The sequence below is a fragment of the Malaya genurostris genome, chromosome 2 (assembly GCF_030247185.1).
Source record: "Malaya genurostris strain Urasoe2022 chromosome 2, Malgen_1.1, whole genome shotgun sequence".
In the NCBI taxonomy this organism is placed as follows: domain Eukaryota; kingdom Metazoa; phylum Arthropoda; class Insecta; order Diptera; family Culicidae; genus Malaya; species Malaya genurostris.
The window spans coordinates 55,457,405-55,476,490 of NC_080571.1; the positions used below are offsets into that span (position 1 = coordinate 55,457,405).

General features: G+C 37.7%; 4 protein-coding genes across 10 annotated transcripts in view; all 4 read right to left on the reverse strand.

The window, feature by feature from the left end:
• Nucleotides 1-1,416, reverse strand: part of LOC131427274 (BTB/POZ domain-containing protein 3-like) — a 26,210-nt gene extending 24,794 nt beyond the window's left edge. The window contains exon 1 of the mRNA XM_058590312.1: nucleotides 44-1,416. The gene's annotated coding sequence lies outside the window, so the exon portion shown is untranslated. The remainder of the gene's footprint in view (nucleotides 1-43) is intronic.
• LOC131427270 (spectrin beta chain, non-erythrocytic 5) overlaps nucleotides 1-19,086 on the reverse strand; it is a 335,003-nt gene that overhangs the window by 161,920 nt on the left and 153,997 nt on the right. The gene's annotated exons all lie outside the window — the stretch shown is intronic.
• Nucleotides 1,412-9,247, reverse strand: LOC131427275 (BTB/POZ domain-containing protein 6-like). The gene is made up of 3 exons (XM_058590313.1): nucleotides 5,821-9,247; nucleotides 5,403-5,763; nucleotides 1,412-4,418 (listed from the first exon to the last, which is right to left on the reverse strand). Exons 2-3 carry the CDS (start codon nucleotides 5,687-5,689, stop codon nucleotides 3,737-3,739), a joined length of 969 nt encoding a protein of 322 aa, XP_058446296.1. The 5' UTR covers nucleotides 5,690-5,763; nucleotides 5,821-9,247; the 3' UTR covers nucleotides 1,412-3,736.
• On the reverse strand, nucleotides 14,656-17,332 carry LOC131427276 (BTB/POZ domain-containing protein 2-like). Its single transcript, XM_058590314.1, has 2 exons — nucleotides 15,557-17,332; nucleotides 14,656-15,465 (listed from the first exon to the last, which is right to left on the reverse strand). Exons 1-2 carry the CDS (start codon nucleotides 15,841-15,843, stop codon nucleotides 14,790-14,792), a joined length of 963 nt encoding a protein of 320 aa, XP_058446297.1. The 5' UTR covers nucleotides 15,844-17,332; the 3' UTR covers nucleotides 14,656-14,789.

A 19,086-nucleotide genomic window follows, 5' to 3' on the forward strand; every position in this document is an offset into this window, starting at 1 on the left:
TATTTTTCTTCGAAAATCGGCGAAAAGTGTTCGGAAAAAATACCAATAAAATGTTGCTGATATTGAAAACTTATAACATTCACGTAAAATAAGTTTCATAACTAAAACTCTTTTACTAACGAAAAAGGCATAGCGTAAACTGCGGAAATGAATATTTTGCTACGATTTTCATGTTGCATGGCACACTACAATCTTCAGAAAAACTGTGACTAGACTTAAAGTGACATGACAAACATGATGGTGGAAAAGAAAAAACCTTCAAAGATGAATAACAATTTACTAAGAGCTCTTAAAACCGGGTGAAACCATCACAGGAGATCGCTACCGAACGCAACTGATGCGCCATAGTCGCGCGCTAAATGAAAAGCGGCCACAGTATCAAGAGCGACATGGCAAAGTCATCCTCCAACACGACAATGCTCGGCCTCACGTCGCAAAAGTGATCAAAAAGTACCTGGAAACGCTGAAATGGGAAGTCTTGCACCACCCGCCGTATTCCCCAAATGTAGTCCCTTCTGACTTCCACCTATTCCGTTCGATGGCACACGGCCTGGCAGATCAACATTTTCAATCCTTCGAAGAGTTGGAAAAATGGATTGCTTCATGGATAGCGTCAAAAAAGGACTCCTTTTTTCGAGCCGGGATCCGAAAATTTTCGGAAAAATTGGAGAAAGTTGTCGCTAGCGACGGACAATAATTTGAAAAATACATCTAAAATTTGAAAAAAAAACGGCCGAAGCTAAGTTGTACACCTGATAGAGTAACCAGATGTGAAAACGTTGGAAACATCTGATAACTGAAGGAAAAAAGAAACTCCTGCAATTGTCGCCTTGTACGACATGGAAGCAGGAACCCAGTGGAACTATTCTTGGCTTAGTTTTTTTTTTGCCGCCGGATCCCACACGGCCTCTAGGCTGGTTTTGTCCGGAGAAGGATAAGAAGGACTATCAATCTCCTAGTGGACCCCAGCCCCCTATAACAACATGTATAATGAAAAGTATCATGAGCTGATAAATCGCCTGATATATATCAGAATGCATACACGTGCTACTAATTAATTTCTTCCTAAAGAATAACAAAAACGATAATTAGGAAATTGTACTGTTTCTTATTGGTGGGATAAATAAAAATTCGTTTTTCCATTTCTTATATTGTTTCAACCGAGCTCGATTTTCTACCGATGAGCCATTTCTTCAAAATGAGAACAGATAATAGTTCGAGGGAATACAGTAGGGTGAGAAAGGTGGATGGAGAATCAATTTTCGCTTCATGTGAAGACGTTTCGTTGTAATTTAGGTCTTCTTAAAGACTGTCCCAGAAAGTATGGACGCACTTTGATTTCGCTGTAAATAATTCACAAGTGTTAGATATTTAAATTTTATTCGATATACTGATAATATTAGACTACAACAACAGAATATCATTCTCAACATTTGCTACTTAGCCATTGTAGACTAGCTGGCGCAATTTCTTGCGAACGTTCCTCACTAAATTCCGTACGGACTTCTTGGCGACAAGTTTTGACACTTTTTCCTATCTTTTTCGAACTGTTGAATGGTTTCGGCTGCCAATACATGTTTCCTAAGATGTGCCTTCGTTAATGCCCAAAATTCCTCAATTGGTCGAAGTTGTGGGCAATTGATGCTTCTTGTTTCGGACTACGCTTTGGTTGTTTCTGCTTCTTATAGGTTCGAAGATTCAAACGTTCTTTAGCACGAAGAACATTTGACTTCGAAGTGCCCACTTTTTTGGCCACAACCCGAACTGAAACCTCCTTCTTTTGCTCGAACGCCTTCAGTATACGTTTATCCAACTGAGGGTTAGCAGGACCTTTCTTTCGACCCGTTTTCGGTTTATCCTCAAAGGTTCACCGAACTTCCTGATTGCATTTCGCACTGCTTTTCCACTTACTCCTTCCATTTTTGCCATCTTTCTTAGTGACAGTCCGCATTCTGTCACCATTTGTACACAATTTTTCGACGTTGTTCTGCTGAAAGTCCACGCATTTCGAAACAAACTAATGAAAACGAATCAACAACTGCACAAGTGGTTAGAGAAGAGTGCAAACAACAGAACGCAGCCATAAAAATTGACAGATTCTGAACCATTGCGAAATGTCAGCGATTTTTCGTTGCGTCCATATTTTCTGAAACAGTCTTTACAGTCATACTTGCAGCTGATAGTTGTTCCTTTTTCGACGTAGTCCACGAAGACTATGCCATGATAATTCCCGAAAGAACAGCCTTTCCTACGCATTGAGTCTCCTCCTAGGCCTCATCGGAGCATTCTTGCCGGTTTCAGTACATTGCCACATACTCATTCTGTTCTCTGTCGTGCAATAGCAAGTCCAGGTCCGACCAACAGTTACCACTCGTCTCTAAAAGGCTATCGAATTCCGTATCAGCATGGCCAAACACGCTTCTGAAGTGTGCTCGCGTTCATGTGTTTTGTCCGAGTCAGAATGCTCTAATGCTTTATCCATTTAGTTGATAGATAAAGCTGGTTATTTCATCCGTGGCACCGGCTCTAGCCATTTCATTTTCAGTAATATTAGAATGACCGGGGGTAATTACACTTCGGTGTATCACGTTGCAGAGCCAACAAACAAACAGTAATCGCCAGAAAGATTATGTCGGTTATCACACTACGGCTTGCGGCGTGATCAACTAGCACTAAAAAAAACAACTAATTATTGTATGAATAAAAAAAATATAAATGAATTTACTACTAATGGAATTCATACAAAATGAAGAACATGAAGTCATCGCTCGGTGAAAACCTGTTATGCGGCAAATATGCGGAACAATAGATATACTTTCTTCCTATGCCTTCAATTAGTCTGCGATACGGAATTTTGAGCTCTACAAGGGCACAGTCCACATTCAGTCACTGGTACGGAAATACACCTTGACTTGCGAGCTCCCGTTTTAGTGGCCTTCTACGACATGGAACAGGAAACCAGTGGATCAATTATTGGTTGAAATGATTCCACCGGATACCACACGGCTTACATGTTTAGTGGACTTTTACCATATTTTTCTCAACCAGCTGGGAACCGCTACCGACACTACAGGGCTATCTAGGCTACTCGAGAAGGGAAGTTGGCATTGGAAGTCGATATCCACTCCAGATTTGGATCCCGGTGACTTTTTCCTCTTTCTTAGATCTCAAGAAAATACTCGCTGGTAAATTTTTTTAGGTCGGATGAACAAATAATTGCCGAGGCTGTTTTGTTTTGACAAATCGTACTACGGAAATGTTACCGAAAAGTAGGAAAACCGTTCGAATCGCTGTACCGCCTTGAACGATAAAATCAAATGTGTTTCACTACGGCAAACCCGCGGCCCGTCAAACGACAATACATAAATTTTCTAGAATTCTTTGAAACTCGGACATGTGAAAGATTACTAGCTAAAGTTAGGACAAAGAAAAAAGAGTTTAGTGTAGAGAACTAAGAAATTACGTAAGATCCATGGAAAACATGGAAAGATGCTTTGTACTCTATCGTATATTCGACGTGTATTTCAATGAGGCTTAATTGAAAAACAAAACAACTAACGGAACTATTATTTAAGGGCCGTGGTAAATTGAAACATTGAAACGTTCACCAAAAAATAATTTTAATGCATACAATAACGAAATTTCCTTACAATGAATTTGTTACCACATTGAATAGTTCAGAATTCGTTTCAATGACATTTGACAAATCGGATTCGGTATGAGAATATTTCTTTTTTTAATGTAAATTGAAGGATTTTAAAAACATTAAGATACTTTCCGACTCAAAAACCCTCGAAGTGGAAACATCTGAAAATCCTTCAGGCATTTCCAAATTGTGTTCACAACTTTTCATTTCAACGCACACTAGAATTGTTAAAGCTTCGGAATCGAGGAGAATGTTCGTTTTAATAAGTTCGGGAGCAAGCTCCGAAGGTTCCATATTTAAGAACCGAATACGATGTAGTGCGTGAAGAATGGTTGGATTCTCTATCTCATTGTTGTTAGAATCCACCTCCTTGTCTCCCTTTTTCGGTTGCAATCGTTCCTTTCGTGATAGATTATTCTCCAGTGCATAAAGCTTAATAGCTTTGAAAAGATCCATCTCAGAATCTATATTCAACCAATCCTGATCCAATATGAATATTATCGTGCTGAGGTCGGCCGCAAGGAATCCTTCACTAGTGATTACATACTTTGTTTGGCAACGTATTGTATTAATGCACATGTCCTTCAAATTTGGCAGTTGATTTTTAACAGCGAATTCAAATATTTTACAAACATTGTCTGCCTCTAGATTTCGCTCCAAATAGTCTGTGCATTGATCGGCCAGACCCGGTAGCAAATATTTCTCTGCTTCATAATAAAGATCGATAGTGTCGTCAATCGACTCTATGTCGACTGCATCCGTATAAATATACCTGCAAAAATGGAGTAAAATTTGTATTCTGAACGACATGTAGAAGGGGACGAAGAATTTCATCCTTCAATTGGTAACATCACAGAATAAGAGACATAACAAGTCGGTCAATAAGTCGCCCAAATAAGACTGCTGCTCCGGAAATCGTCTCAAAGGTTCATTCCATCGTTATACAAAATTGAAAAGTGAAAATTTAGCCCCCAAATGTTTTTTTTCTGTTCTCAAATTTACAAAAGCCTAAGCGGCCATCCGCCGGGGGTGCTGCCCGCAGACCGAAGCTGTTACATCAAACCCAGACCAACACAGATAAAAATAGATATTTAGCCTTAAGCTTATCAAATCTATGAAATGTATAACATGTAATGTACTGACTCGATGTAAAAACTCCTCCTTCCTTATAAATCCCTCACCTTATACTTCCCAACCACCCCCAAATCCCGACCCCAAACTGTTACAAACCCGGTGAACGATCAGAATTAGGTTAAAACCGGGGATAAATAAACGATATAATAATAATTTACAAAAGGAGCTAGCTGGAAAAGGATTTGCATCGCATGATGAGGTCATCGCTGAGACTGAAACGTTTATTCATTAGATCATGGAGAAAAAATAAAAATTGTGTGGAAATGTTGGAACGCCTTTGGAACCATTGTATTGTACTTGAAGGGAAATACATTGTGGAATAAAGCTGACATGCAGAAAACGTGTTTCTTTCGTTGTTATACCGGAAACTTTTTGACCGACGTGTTCGTAACATACAAGATACTATTATTTTTTTCTATTTAAATTGAAATTACCTAATTATCGTTTATCGAATGAAGCAATTAAAATTCAATACAATGTAACAAGAGAGAAAAGATTTTTTTTTAAATTATAACAAAATCTAAATGTTGTTGTCTAAGAATCAAATAATTGCCAAACAAACATGATAATGTAACCATACTTCATATTGACCAAATATTTTGTACAGCATTTTTTCACTTACTTAATTAGCATTTTGAACACATGCGCCCGAGTGTCCGGAACGCATATCGGTTCATCCTTTGGCTGATCAACTGACCCGTACCACATCGATTCGAATACAGGAGATGCCAGTGAAAGCACAAGCTTATGACCAACGATCTCATCGTAGTCTGAGCCGACCCAAAATTCACAGTCGCTCCTTGCTCCTGTATCGTGTAACTGCACCATACGGGATTTGATGTCGCGGTTGGAACACTGCCGCCAGCTATGCGAGTCTGCGAGATTCACTGGGGACGCGATGGGATTCATAGCACACTTTAATGATTTACTGTATCGTTTGCAGGTGTGTATTAATTATGTTGGTTTAATATTACTCGAAAGATCTGAAAAATGAACATTATTGAAACGACCGTTTTGATTTAACAAGTGTTTATTTGAACCTGCAAATCGTAATCGAAAACCTTCAAATATGATTGAACTTGTTAATCTTAAACCAAAATCAATTGACTATACGGCGTATTCAAAAACATAAAGCGGCCTATCAAATCTGCGAAAAAAATTATTTGTGTTAGATGGAAATCTCGAATGGTGAGGAAACGACGTTCTACGCCTACTTGCACTTTTGTAGCTTTGAGTGTGATGCAAAAAAAACTGAAACTAGTCCAAAGTAGTTTCATCAAATAAACACTTTTCACGAAACTGTGTTGGTTTCGCCCTTAGCAACGGGGATTTGAGCAAACCTAATATAAAAACCAGGTCCGAAACTGACTCGATTTTGAGTTCAGCATTTCACCGTTGTTCGAAACTAGCTTCAAACAAACGGTTTGACAGCAGTTAGGGTGGAAACTGGCTAAGGATTGACATCAAGCGAAAACGATATTAATTTGAGTAAAGAGTGTTCTGTTTAAAATACGCACATTAACAAATTGTTTTAACATTTGATCCGTTGGGTAAAATAATTGAAACTTTGCGTAGAAATCTTCCACACTCTGTGAGTTGATTTCATCAGGTGCGTAAAAGTTTCTAAATTTCCGACGAAAGAATAGTGTGTGCCCGAAGGACTTTTGCACAAGTAAAAATACGGCTAAAAATAAGGATCCATCGCATCGCGGAACACAGAAGATGTCGAAGTTCGCCAAAAAGTTCTTAATTCGACAAGCGAATTGTACTTGCGGAAATCGGAGACCACCATTCGTTACCAGAAGAACCATGAATGGGGACGGGAGTATTTGGAGTAGTGTCTACAAGAGCAGCGACGGCCGAGTTAATGGATGGATTTGGCATGAAGCCACTACACGAAGGACGTGCTAGTGTGGTTTAAGGCAAATGATGTCGATTTCGTGCCGGAAACTCTGAACCTCCTCTACCCACAATACTCTGGAATTGTGCCCAATGGGAAAATACTGGGCCATTATGAAGAAGCATTTTCCAAGACAACCTAAAGGAGTCAAGATTGTAGAAGAAATTACGAAAGCTGTGCTGGGGCTAGCGCATTCGGATATGAAGGCGAAATAAATTAAATGAATGATGCAAAAACTAACTTTGTTTCTAACTTCTAACTGAAAATTTGGTGATAACTCGAATTTTGAGGATGAATTTTGTGTGTGCGGATTTGGAACGGTACACATTTTAGGTTTCGAGTCCGCGAAATTAAGTTTGAGTTACTTCGGAATTTTTCAAAGTTGTTCCATTTTTTCTGAATATGCGAAGAATCTTAGCGTGTATGTAAATATAAAGACGACATCTCCTTCAAAAGAAAAAATGGATTCTTTCTCTTGCGAACATCGAAAAGAGCGGATGTGCATGCACTTTCATTGAATCTTTGAAACTCAACAACCGTTACAGGTACATAAATTGTGTTCAAAAGTGAATTGAGTACCCAGAAATAACTTGCACTGAAGAAAAGAGATAAATGATTTTTCTAGAATTTGAAAATGACCCTCAAAGATACATAATCCCAGTTGAGAAAAATAAACCACTAGCTGTTTTCAGGGTATTTTTCTACATACATCAATCAAAAAGACAAAAGACTGACACCCAGATGGCGATATCATTAGTCAGAAAAAAAAGGGACAACCATTTAGGTGAAACTACTTTCGTCGTTTTCAAAGCAATGTATTAGAAACAATTTCGTGTGTTTATTTAAAATTGATTCTTGATCAATAAAAACCTGTACAAGCTGCCAGCAATGGCTTCAAAAGCGTTATTCGGACTTTGCACTATCGAAAAGAAACATTTTCGATTATTGGTTAAATTCAGCAATTAAACGTGACCGTTCAGACGCCGATGATGGTGAACGTTCTGATTCTAGTGGATTTTTTGCGTCGATATGTGACAATGGATGAAAAATGGATCCACGCCGAAATCAAAACGACCATCACTGCAGCCGGTGAACCACATCCGAAGCGTCCAAAGGCACATTAGTTAGCTGATAAGATTATGGCTTCAGTATTTTGGGTTGCACGTGGTATACTCATCGTCGACTATTTGAAGAAAGGAAAAGCAATCAAAAGCGTTGATAGATCATTTGAATGCCAAAATATAAGAAAAACGATCTCATATGTTGAAAAAAAAACGGTTCCACCAAGACAATGTATCGGTTCATAAGTTCATGGCAACAATGATTAATTTGAATGAATTACACTCCAGATCTGACACTCAGTAAGTATTGGCTATTCGCTGATCTAAAATAATGCTCTGTTTGTAGGCTCGTTAGAATACAACTACAAGGTGAAGGAGAACAGAAACCTAATAAATACGGTTTCAAGATATCTGTTCAAAATGGTTTGCAATAATTGACGTGAATACGTATTACTTTTTTTCCACGTCATCAAGAATATGATCAGAAATTTATAACTAAATTTTCAGCAGTGTGAAATAATCATAAATAACTCAAAACTTTTTTTTTTCAAATTTTTGGAAAAACTTTTACTGCTTGCTTGCGAGGCAAAGCAGTAAACGTTGCTAATTTCACACAGCCTGAACGATTATCAACATGTGGAAGTGTGAATTCGTAATTCGTATTCGTACTCACAACCTCCAGTTATGTCTGTGACATTATCCACTCGTCTTTTTCCAATAAGATCTTGCTTCACGTCTCCAGACTGATACTATATAATTGAACTGTAAGCGAGTTTAGTGAAGAATTATTTTCCTGTAAACCTTCCATAGTTTGCAACAGGGGCATTTCTAAGGAAAAAAAAGCTTTTCTACGCTTCTTTAAGTATTTTTATTGAAAAATTTGACTGATTTTTTATTTTCCCTGTTTTGAAAGACAGTGTAGATAAATTTTGGAAAAAACAAATTAAGTAAAAAGGACATTTTGTGATAAAGTCAGCATGTTCAGCAAGTTTCATTCAAATCTGGAGACGGTTGCCAACCGCGAATACGATTTGACGCGAAACTCGTCATAACATTTGTTTTGACTATGGTCGAAATGCTCCCCGGTTCAGTAACGTAACTCAACCCTCCTCCTTTATCCGGACTTGGGACCGGCACAGTTGATACGAAACTCACATCTTCTATACATATTCTAAATACACCTTATGTTTCTTTGCGTTACGTTACTTCAAGGAATCGAACTGTAAATGAGTATAGTGAAAAATTACCTAATACTTTGACAAAAATTATAACTAATTCGGAAATTTGAACAAATCTCGCCGAAAAAAATTTTTTTTCAAGAGCACAGGGGCTTCCAAAGTATTAAAAGTTTTACCTTTGCGTACCTTCAATAATTGTAGACCTGAAAAATGTTAGGTGTATTCGGATATGTATTCAAGATTCGAAATTTTCATCAAATGTGGTGGAGTTAGGAGCCGCACTGTCTTACACTCAGGCGAATTGAGTAGTGAAAATCATAAGGTAAATCATATGATGCATCCAAAATCACCAAAATCACCATTTTATAAGATAAATATAAAAAAATACCTCTGCAATACGAACAACTTATGAATTTCAAATATATTAGAGAAGTTATGTTTGTCATAGAAATTTCGCAGAATGTTCCCAAATGATCAAGGTAACTTCCAGTTCATCGATATTCGTTAAAAACCAACACAAAACGGACATTTTTCGAACGGATTTGATGATCCAAGATGACGACTTCCGGTTAATTGATGTTTCTCATAACCTGGTCAAACTGGATCTTTCCGGAACGGGTTTAATAAATACTTGCTAGAACACGATATTTGAAACAATATGGATTACAGTTTGAATTCCTTACAATACTAGTACTTTTGGAATGAATTTCACGAGAAGGATGTTTGAAGTTATGAAGCGATTTGCTAAAACTTACAAGATATCGATCTCAATCTTTCGTAATATGTATTCCAAATTCTCATCTATGCCATGTTTATGTTACGTGTCATAATCAACTGTCTGCTGGATACTATTCAGTATCATTTCCAAATAGCCCAACTTGTTTTTATTCTGGGAGAAACCTCTCTACACAGTTAGAAAGGAACCTGTAGAACTCCAAAATCTCGGGAATAACAGACTTTTACGTGCTGTTGAAAAATCGTAAGGTTAGAGAATCAATGAAAAAAATCGGTAACGACGGGGAACCAGGATCATTAGAACACAAAGAGTCTGATGGTAAATGGTACATAAGAATCCATACAGCCGTACTAGTTTAAGCCGTGCGAAAGCGGCAAGTGAAAATTGCATTCTAGACATGTAAATCTCACCTAGTCATGACATTAACTACAATTGATATGCAGGAAAACGAGTTAATGCGGCTTAGAAAAGTGATTGAAAATAACATTAATATTAATGTGAATCAATTTTCACAAATTTCTGTTATGTTTAATTGAAAAATATGTCTAAGTCGTAACTGTTTCATTACATTGATTTTAGATAAATTTCGTTACATTGATTTTCAGCTATTTTTACTGAGTACAATCGATCTGGTTCCAACTGATTACGGTATCATGATTCAGATCAACTAGCTCGGCAGTTTGAAAGTGTCCGAAAATTTAATTTGAACGTTGTGAATCCAATTGGAAATGATGTCACACGGAATCAATGTGATCCTTCCAGGTCGGGAGCGCCCAACCCGATCAGACGGTAACAACAGAATTATAATAACTGGAATAATTTATTTCAGAAATTTTTTGTATCAAAATTTGAAATATTTTTGGCTGGTAAGCAAAAATCATAACAAAAAAGACCCTAGCGGGAACAAAATCGTAACACATTTTGAAACGTTTGTATCACAATTATTATTGAGCTGGATATAACTACAGAAGTCCGAAAGCAGACATTTATAGCAATAATTGTAATAAATTAGATAGCAAATTTACACAGAAAAACTATATCACAACCAACTTTTAGCATCGTTTCAATGAAAAATTGTTGAATGAGTTTTTTTATTAAATTAATAATTTATTTAGTAATCTGGTTTCTTCAATTAGTTTTTTAAAATTCTAATCATCATAGTTCGATATAAAACAACGTACGAACCCATTTTTTTCAATTAATGAACGTTACCATGAGTCTTGAAAATGAAAATTAAACATCATAACTGATTTTGTTATTATATTGTTATCATAAGTTTAAACCTTCAACTGTTTTCATTTGTTAGCTATCTCAAAATAACACAAATTGTTATACATATCAACTGTTGATATACTTGTGTTATGATTTAGTTATGTGCATCTGATCGGGAATGCATTGAAACGCCAACCTGGGACAATCGCAAAGGCCAGAACTTACAAAGTTACTCACAATTATTTAACCAGCCATTGGCCAACGTTCAAAAGCAATGGGAATGACCCGAAAGGTGGACAATTGGGTACCGTATGAATTGAAGCCAAGTTATGATTATGCTCTCTATATGGTGAAACCAGCAGGGTGTGGTATTTTATGAGTTTCTGCAACCGAGTGAAAAGATCACGGGAGAGGTCTATCAACGACAATTGATGCGTTTGAGCCGAGCATTACCAGAAAAATGGTCACAATAAACAAAGTAATTTTGCAACATGACAATGCTCGTCCACATGTTGCATAGCCAGTAAAAACATACTTGGGAACGCTCAAATGGGAAGTTCACCCGCCTTGTAGGCCAGACAATACTTCTTCCGATTACTATTTGTTTTCTAATCTAGGCAGCCTTGTTGATCAGTTTTTCAAATTTCAAAAAAACGATTCAAATTCGGGGTATGGAGGTTCTAGTAAACACGTATTTTGGCACCTGCAACCCGTTCAGCATTCTTTCTTCCACCTCACCCACTGTACAGTGCATCTTTTCCAAGTTCCTTTCATCCTTTCCTACCTTTTCAGGAAAATCATGAGAAGCCATGGCTAGGCGGAAACCTTCAAATAACCAATGGGGACGTTCCACTTGAGCCAATTTGTTCTGATTCTTCATCAACAAACTAAACGCTCCTTTTCAGGGCATTCAAAATTCTCAACTAATTATTTTCGAATATATATTCCTCATAAACGATTGATGAAACATTGAAAACAAAAATGAACTGCGATTTTGAACGATTTTTAAATCTTGGTTCTGTTCTAGAATATCTGTTTTTATATCATGTTCTTTTTTTCTCCATAAATACGTTAATTTCATAGGCAATATACATAAGATTTTCTTCGCCGTGGCATCAACAATACATAGTACTTTAAACCTAATACATTTCGAATATCATATTAGTATGTTGGTATTCATTAGTTAATCCAAATACATTTTTTTTATCAAGCGAGTTGCTATTTTAAATTACATTAAATAAAATACATTCATTTTGTACATGATCTAATAACTATTTCATGTTTGTTTGTATCAGTTCATCACTTTTATTCAATATAAGATAGCCGGCTATTGGTTGAACTCATGGAAGAGAAAACATTCTAACATAAAATAAAATTTAAATTGGAACTCCAATGGACTGAATGAAATGATAAAGAAGTTTCATGTAAGGAAGGTCACAACAAGCAAGAATGTCGCGAACTGGAACATTGGATAGTCTACCTTGGGTACGCAAGGAATTTATTAGTTTAGATCTGACAACACGATACTCCACGCATGTCCAAACGACATGATCAATATCGCGATAACCTTCGCCACAAGCACAACGATTAGTCTCGGAAAGTCCAATTCGAAGGAGATGTGCATCTAACGTGTAGTGATTGGACATGAGTCCGGACATCACACGAATGAAGTTCCTACTCACATCCAGTCCCCTGAACCATGCCTTTGTCGATAGTTTAGGAATAATTGAGTGCATCCACCGACCCAGATCATATTTATCCCAAGAAGCTTTCCAGCTATAGAATTCGTTGAAAGCAATCGGTCTCTCATAATTTTCACCCTCAATAGCACCACTTTTGGCTAAAATATCGGCTCTTCCATTGCCTGGAATGGAGCAATGAGCCGGGACCCAAACTATTGTGATTTGATAATTATTGTTGAATATGTCGTTCAGGTACTGTTTTATTTTGCCCAAGAAAAAACGGTTCATTTTTGGCAGCAGCGTTTAAGCGAGTGGCTTCAATTGTAATCAGACTATCTGTGAAGAGAAAATAATGGTTTGGAGATAATGTGACGATTATAATGAACTGCTGCTAACTCTTCACAATGAACTGCTGCTCAATCAACTCTGCTATAATGAACTGCTGCTAACTCTTCTATATAAACAGATGCAGGTGTTTGAAGCCTAAATGAGACCGAAACATTATTGTTGAATATTTCAAACCCAGTAGCCTCTTCAATTCGTGATCCGTCCGTGTAAAATATTTTCTCAGAATCAATATGCCTGAACTTACTTGTAAATATTTTTGGGATTTGCATCGAGCGTAGGTGTTCCGGGATTCCACGCACTTCACGCTGCATGGATGTGTCGAAAAATAAAGTTGAGTCAGGGACATTTAGGAGGCTGTTACGAATATATCTTGAAGGGTCGATTTCCTGTGACATATGGTTAAAACATACTGTCATGAATCTTGTTTGAGATTGAAGCTCAACTAGCCTTTCGAAGTTATTAATAACTAGGGGATTCAGTACCTCACATCTTATTAGCAGTCGCGCCGAAGGCTCCCAAAAACGATCCTTCAATGGAAGAACTCCCGCCAGATCTTCAAGACTCATTGTATGTGTCGAATGCAACGATACTTAATTCGCTCTAGTTTGATAATTTGAAAGTTTGCAGCGGAACGAAAGCAAGCGCATCCATATTCCAATACTGAAAGTATCGTTGTCTGATACAATTTTATTAGATTAGATACCCAGATGAACAGCCCAAACGGAAAAGTTATCTAAGGTATCTTGCAATGGTTTTTGCCGGTTAACAGCTTCGGGTCCAGTGAATTGCCTCCAGTCAGGTGGGACAATATTTTGCTCAAGGAACTTGTTGAAAAATTTCAACAAACGTATTTTTGCAAGGTCGGGCAGATTCTTCACCAAGTTGAATTTAATTCTGTCCAACCCAGGACCGTTATTGTTACAAGACATGAGTGCTATGGAAAATTCCATCATTGAAAAGGGGCTATCAATGGAACTATCATTTGGAGAAGACTGCTTAATAATGCTATGCGTAGGAACATAATCTGGACAAACTTTCCTCGCAAAATCAAATATCCATCGATTCGAGTATTCCTCACTCTCATTTCCTACGTTACGATTCCTCATTCAACTGGCCGTATTCCAAAGAGTGCTCATTGAGGTTTCTCTTGACAAACCTTCGACAAAATGTCTCCAATAGCTACATTTCTTGGTCCGAAGTATGCTCTTATACTTGGTTTCTAAAGTCAAGAATGGTTCAAAATTCTGAGGAGTTCCTACTCCTCGTTTTAAAAACGTCTTGAAAGCATTTTGTTTCGCGTGTTTAGCATCTGAGCACTCATTGTCCCACCAAGGGTTTGGATGCCTTCTGTTAGACGATGGGCCAAGAAATCGTTTGGTTTGTGCTTGTTCTGCGGCCTCCAGAATCGAACAAACGAGAAAGTCATATTCTTCAAGTGGGGGAGAGCTCTTCCATTGAGTTTAAGGTATTTGAGATACTACTTTGGTATCGAATGCAGTCAACATTTTTTGTCAAATCATATGGAATATTAACTGAATTACGTAACGTAACGACAACGTAAAACTAAATAAAAAACGAAGTACTAAGGACACAATTTTTATATTGTTTGATAAGAAAATACGCTGTTTTCAAATATGAAAAGAATTTTTTTTTTCTATTTTCAGGATCATTTAATTGCGTTCAAATGCTGTTATTTTCAACAGAAAAAATATCCACTTTATTTCACATTAGCTTAGTTAGTCGATATAACTTAAGATTATTATCAAATAATTGTTGCAATAACATGAATAATCAATTATGAATGAGCAACCGAACACGAACAATATTCCGAAAGTAATTAAAATCCGGTGAATCTAAAAAACAAAAATATAATGAATGTTACTCTAGCTTCGCTAGTAACGTCCGCATGTAGGGCAATTGTGCCCATAAGCTCTATTATAACTAGATTTAGCAACATTTGGGTTGATTCGTGGGTTCAAACTGGACGAAAATCCCTCAGGCATAACATAATGTTTCGCTTCCTTCAGCGAAACGCACAACAAAATGGTTGCGACTTCAGACTTTGTCAAGAGCTCCGTTCCGAGGAACTCGCGAGCGAGCTCATTTGAATCCGCGATCACACGGAAACGGATACGGTGTAGGGCATCAAGAATAGTTGGGCCATCTTTCTTTACTTTCTTTACATATTTTTGTTCTGCACGCGAAATACCATTCCTAGCTGCGTATTGCTTCACGGCTTTAAAAAGATCGATCTCTGATGGAACACTCAATTCATTTTGATTCAATATGGTTATTACAGTATTGAGGTCAGAGTCCAAAAATCCATTACTGGTGATCACCGCACTTGTTTGTTTTCGCATCATAGTAAGGCATTCACTCATTAAATCAGATTCTTCATAAAATTTGGAAAATTCGTAAATAACGCAGGCGTTATCAGCTTTTATATTTGCCTTCATATATGCTCGGCATTCCGCACGGAGTCCCGTCAGCAGGTATTTGTGACCTGCGCAATAAATGTTCATTGCTTCAGTCAAAGAGCCAATTTCAGTTTTATCCGTGTAAATATATCTATTGAGAGAAAGAACCGGATTAGGTTTTCGAACATTTACTTATCATTGGGGTCAAGTTGTCAGTTCAAAAGAATGCTTTCGATACTTACGTCATCATTTTTTTGAAATCATCGACACCAATATCCAGAATGCGTATAGCTTCGTTCTTTTTGTCAGCCAGCGATCCATAAAACATAGTCTCGAAAACCGGGGATGCCACCGAGAGGACAAATTTGTGTGCGATGATTCTCTCCGGTGTCGGCTCTTTGCCAACCAAAAACTCACAGTCACCCATTGTCTCGGTTTCCAGTAAATGCTTCATGCGGGATTTGACGTCCAGCAGAAGACACTGCCAGTAGCTGATAGGGATTTCCTGATTGATCTTTTTCAATTCCATTTTCGAATTTTCAAAATTACTTGTTTAATCACTACCGATGAACTCGCAAATTTGACAACAATAACTTCTAACAATATGTGTTCTGGGAAAATTACCAAGTAGTCAAACTAATTCTTAAAACTCGAAAGCTTCTTGATCTGTAAAAAAAAGTTTTGAAATAGTGAAAAATTGAATCAAAATGCGAGCAAGTTGGAACCAAAATTCAGGATAAGGAAAAGGATAAAATGGTGTTGTTTCCATTTAGAAGTGACATGCATCCAGTACAGTTCAAATTCTCTGGACGGTAGTCAATCGATTTGAAACCAATCGAATCCCAACGCAATCTTGGTTTTAAAACCTATAGTTTTTGTTCTTCAATCTCTAGGCAGCTGATGACCGAGAGAGAAATATGAAGGTATTTTAATTGACGGCCAATAAATTTAAACTGAAGTGTTATGATGGTTAGCATATTTGAATTTATATTGGTTTATTTATTTATTTTCGAATGAACCGATTCTTACGAACAACTATCGCTCTAGTTTGGTGATCTTCGATTTGTCTCACAGTGAAATTTTATGTTTTGTGGCTACTCTCATCCGAACAATTCCAAGACAAATTTTTAGCCTATCAAGGTAATCACCCCGTCACTTCTACTATTTCAACTAAAACTATCTTAGACAATCAAGAAGTCTTACGCACAAATAATTCAGACTTAACCATTCGAAGAATCCGAGACCGACCCAGGCTATTATATTGCCGACGAATTACTATATTCGAAATAGTGAAGCGAATAAATTGGCCTCACCACCATCCAGACCATTACAAAAAATGAGCTTGAGCGACCACCCCTGGTTGCTACTCCGTTACTGATAGGGATTAGCTGAAATTGTACAGGGAATATCTAGATGATCCAACCTGAGACTAAGAAATCATCATGTACATTTTCTGGTTACCCCAGAATTCATTGATCAGTACCGGCGCTGGCCAGGCCCGAACGTAGATCGTCTAAGGAAAGGGAAGGAATGTTAGCCCAAAACTTGTTGTTACTAGAGGCCGTGTATATACGGATAAAACGTGTATACTACTGTGTCACGGGAGAAGGATATTTGTTAGTAAAAATTTCAGTATTGGTATTATGCGCGCGCGACTCAGTATGTTCCGGTTTCAAGATCCTCGGATGCACCACTAAACTCACTGGCTTCCCGAGTTAATTGTTGATTCATTGCATTGCCATATTCTAAACAGTTGTTATAGAATCATTTTAAATCACCAAATAAATGTCAACAGATTTCACGCGCGTCTTGTTTCTGTATTATTTCTGCTTTATTATTTTCATTATTTATTAAACGTATTATTTGGTTATATTGGTTGATCTGGGCAGCCGGCTACCGAGAAAAATATTAATTTATTGTTTGAAATATTAATATCAAGTGTTTTTTTTTTACTATGTATTCAATATACCGATATATGTTATCTCTGTTATTAACTTTGTAATATCAACGGATTTGCGCAGCAGTTGATTTTTATCATTCAATTTATAATCTTGAAAGACAATCAATAACATGGAAGAAAAAATAAAAATAAAAATAAAACTTTTCTCCGAAGCTAGACGAAAATTGATAGGTTGAATGAAAAGATAATTTAGTAAAATAGAGTAATCAGAAGTGAAACATTGAAAATAAGGAGTGTATCGATAAGTAGTTAGCAACATTCAAACAGTTATTACTCTGAAATGGCTTAACTTTTTGCAGTGTGTTTTCGGTGATTGGTTTCGGTACGGTTTATCGTTTCAATGATGAGTCGAATTGATCCGGAAACGCGAAACAAAATTCTGCACACTTGGTGCTCAAAAAGTGGTGTCACGTACAACGAAATTGCAAAACGGGTGAAAGTGCACCACACCAGTGTCAAAAATATTATCGAGAAGTTCGGTAAGATCCTTTCCATGAAGGATTTGCCCCGATCCGGTAGGAAAACTGGTCCCAGCCAGCCCGGCCGGGACTTAAAAGTGGTTGAGTACATCAGGAAAAACCCATCGGCGTCGACGCGGGATTTGGCCAAGCAGTTCAACACCAATATCGGGATGATTCAACGGATCAAAGTTCGGAACTCCCTGAAAACGTACAAGAAACAGAAGGTGCCGAAAAAGTCCCTGGTACAGCAAGTTCAGGCCAAAACAAGAGCGCGAAAACTGTATAACCGGATTCTACAGAATAAATACGGATGCATCCTGATCGACGACGAAACCTGCGCCAAGGAAGACTCTCGAGCGCTGTCCGGACCGCAATATTATACGAAATCGGTGTACCAGGACCTGGACGCCGCTGACACCACGGTGGCGATGGAAAAGTTTGGGGAGAAGGTGTTGGTCTGGCAAGCAATTTGTACCTGTGGTTTGCGGTCGCCGATTTTCTTCACGAAGGGCACAATTAACGCCAAGGTGTACGAGGAAGAATGTTTGAAGAAGAGAATGCTGCCACTGTACACAGAAAGCATAAGGCTCCTCCTCTCTTCTGGCGGGATTTGGCTTCAGCTCACTACGCCAACTCCGTTCTACAGTGGTTGTCAAAAAATAATGTACAATTCGTGGAAAAGGACATCAACCCACCGAACTGCCCGGATCTTCGGCCAATTGAAAAGTATTGGGCAATTGTCAAGCGGCACTTTCGGAAGGAAGGTACAGTGTCCCGAAAAATTCAGGAGTTCAAAAAAAACTTGACAGCTGCCACCAGGAATGTCACAAAAGTAACTGTGCAGAATTTAATGAAGAATGTCAAGTTAAAAGTGCGAGCGTTTCACAGAAACTAGGTAATTTTTCTACAATATATCGAAAACTGATGTCAAAATATGTTTTTTTTTTTCGCTTTTTTATTCAATAATCAATGTTGCTACCTACTTTTCGATACACTCCTTAGCTGATAACTGAAAGGAAAAAGAAACTCCTGCAATTGTCGCCTTTTACGACATGGAAGCAGGAACCCAGTGGATCTATTCTTGGTTCATTTTTTTTCCGCCGGATTCCACACGGCATCTAGGCATGAGCATGAACTTAGCGAGGCATCCCTCACCGATGATAACGAAAATAGGTGAATAATTTGTTGCTAATTTGTTGCTAATTAGTTACGGTAATTTTGAATTTGTTGCTCAATTTTTTTTAAATTTTTTTGAGTACTTCGCTAAGTTCATATGAAGTTAGCGAAGCCCCCCTCCAATATATGCTTCAAAACAAATCGAAGCCCAGTGAATAATTTGTTGCTAATTTGT

Excerpts from the sequence above, each read along its gene's own strand:
- LOC131427275 (XM_058590313.1), bottom strand. The coding sequence starts at position 5,689 with ATGAATCCCATCGCGTCCCCAGTGAATCTCGCAGACTCGCATAGCTGG. Across the intron at positions 4,419-5,402 it reads GTGTTCAAAATGCTAATTAA|GTATATTTATACGGATGCAG; the intron begins GTAAGTGAAAAA and ends CCATTTTTGCAG.
- LOC131427276 (XM_058590314.1), bottom strand. The coding sequence starts at position 15,843 with ATGGAATTGAAAAAGATCAATCAGGAAATCCCTATCAGCTACTGGCAG. Across the intron at positions 15,466-15,556 it reads GATTTCAAAAAAATGATGAC|ATATATTTACACGGATAAAA; the intron begins GTAAGTATCGAA and ends TTCTCTCAATAG.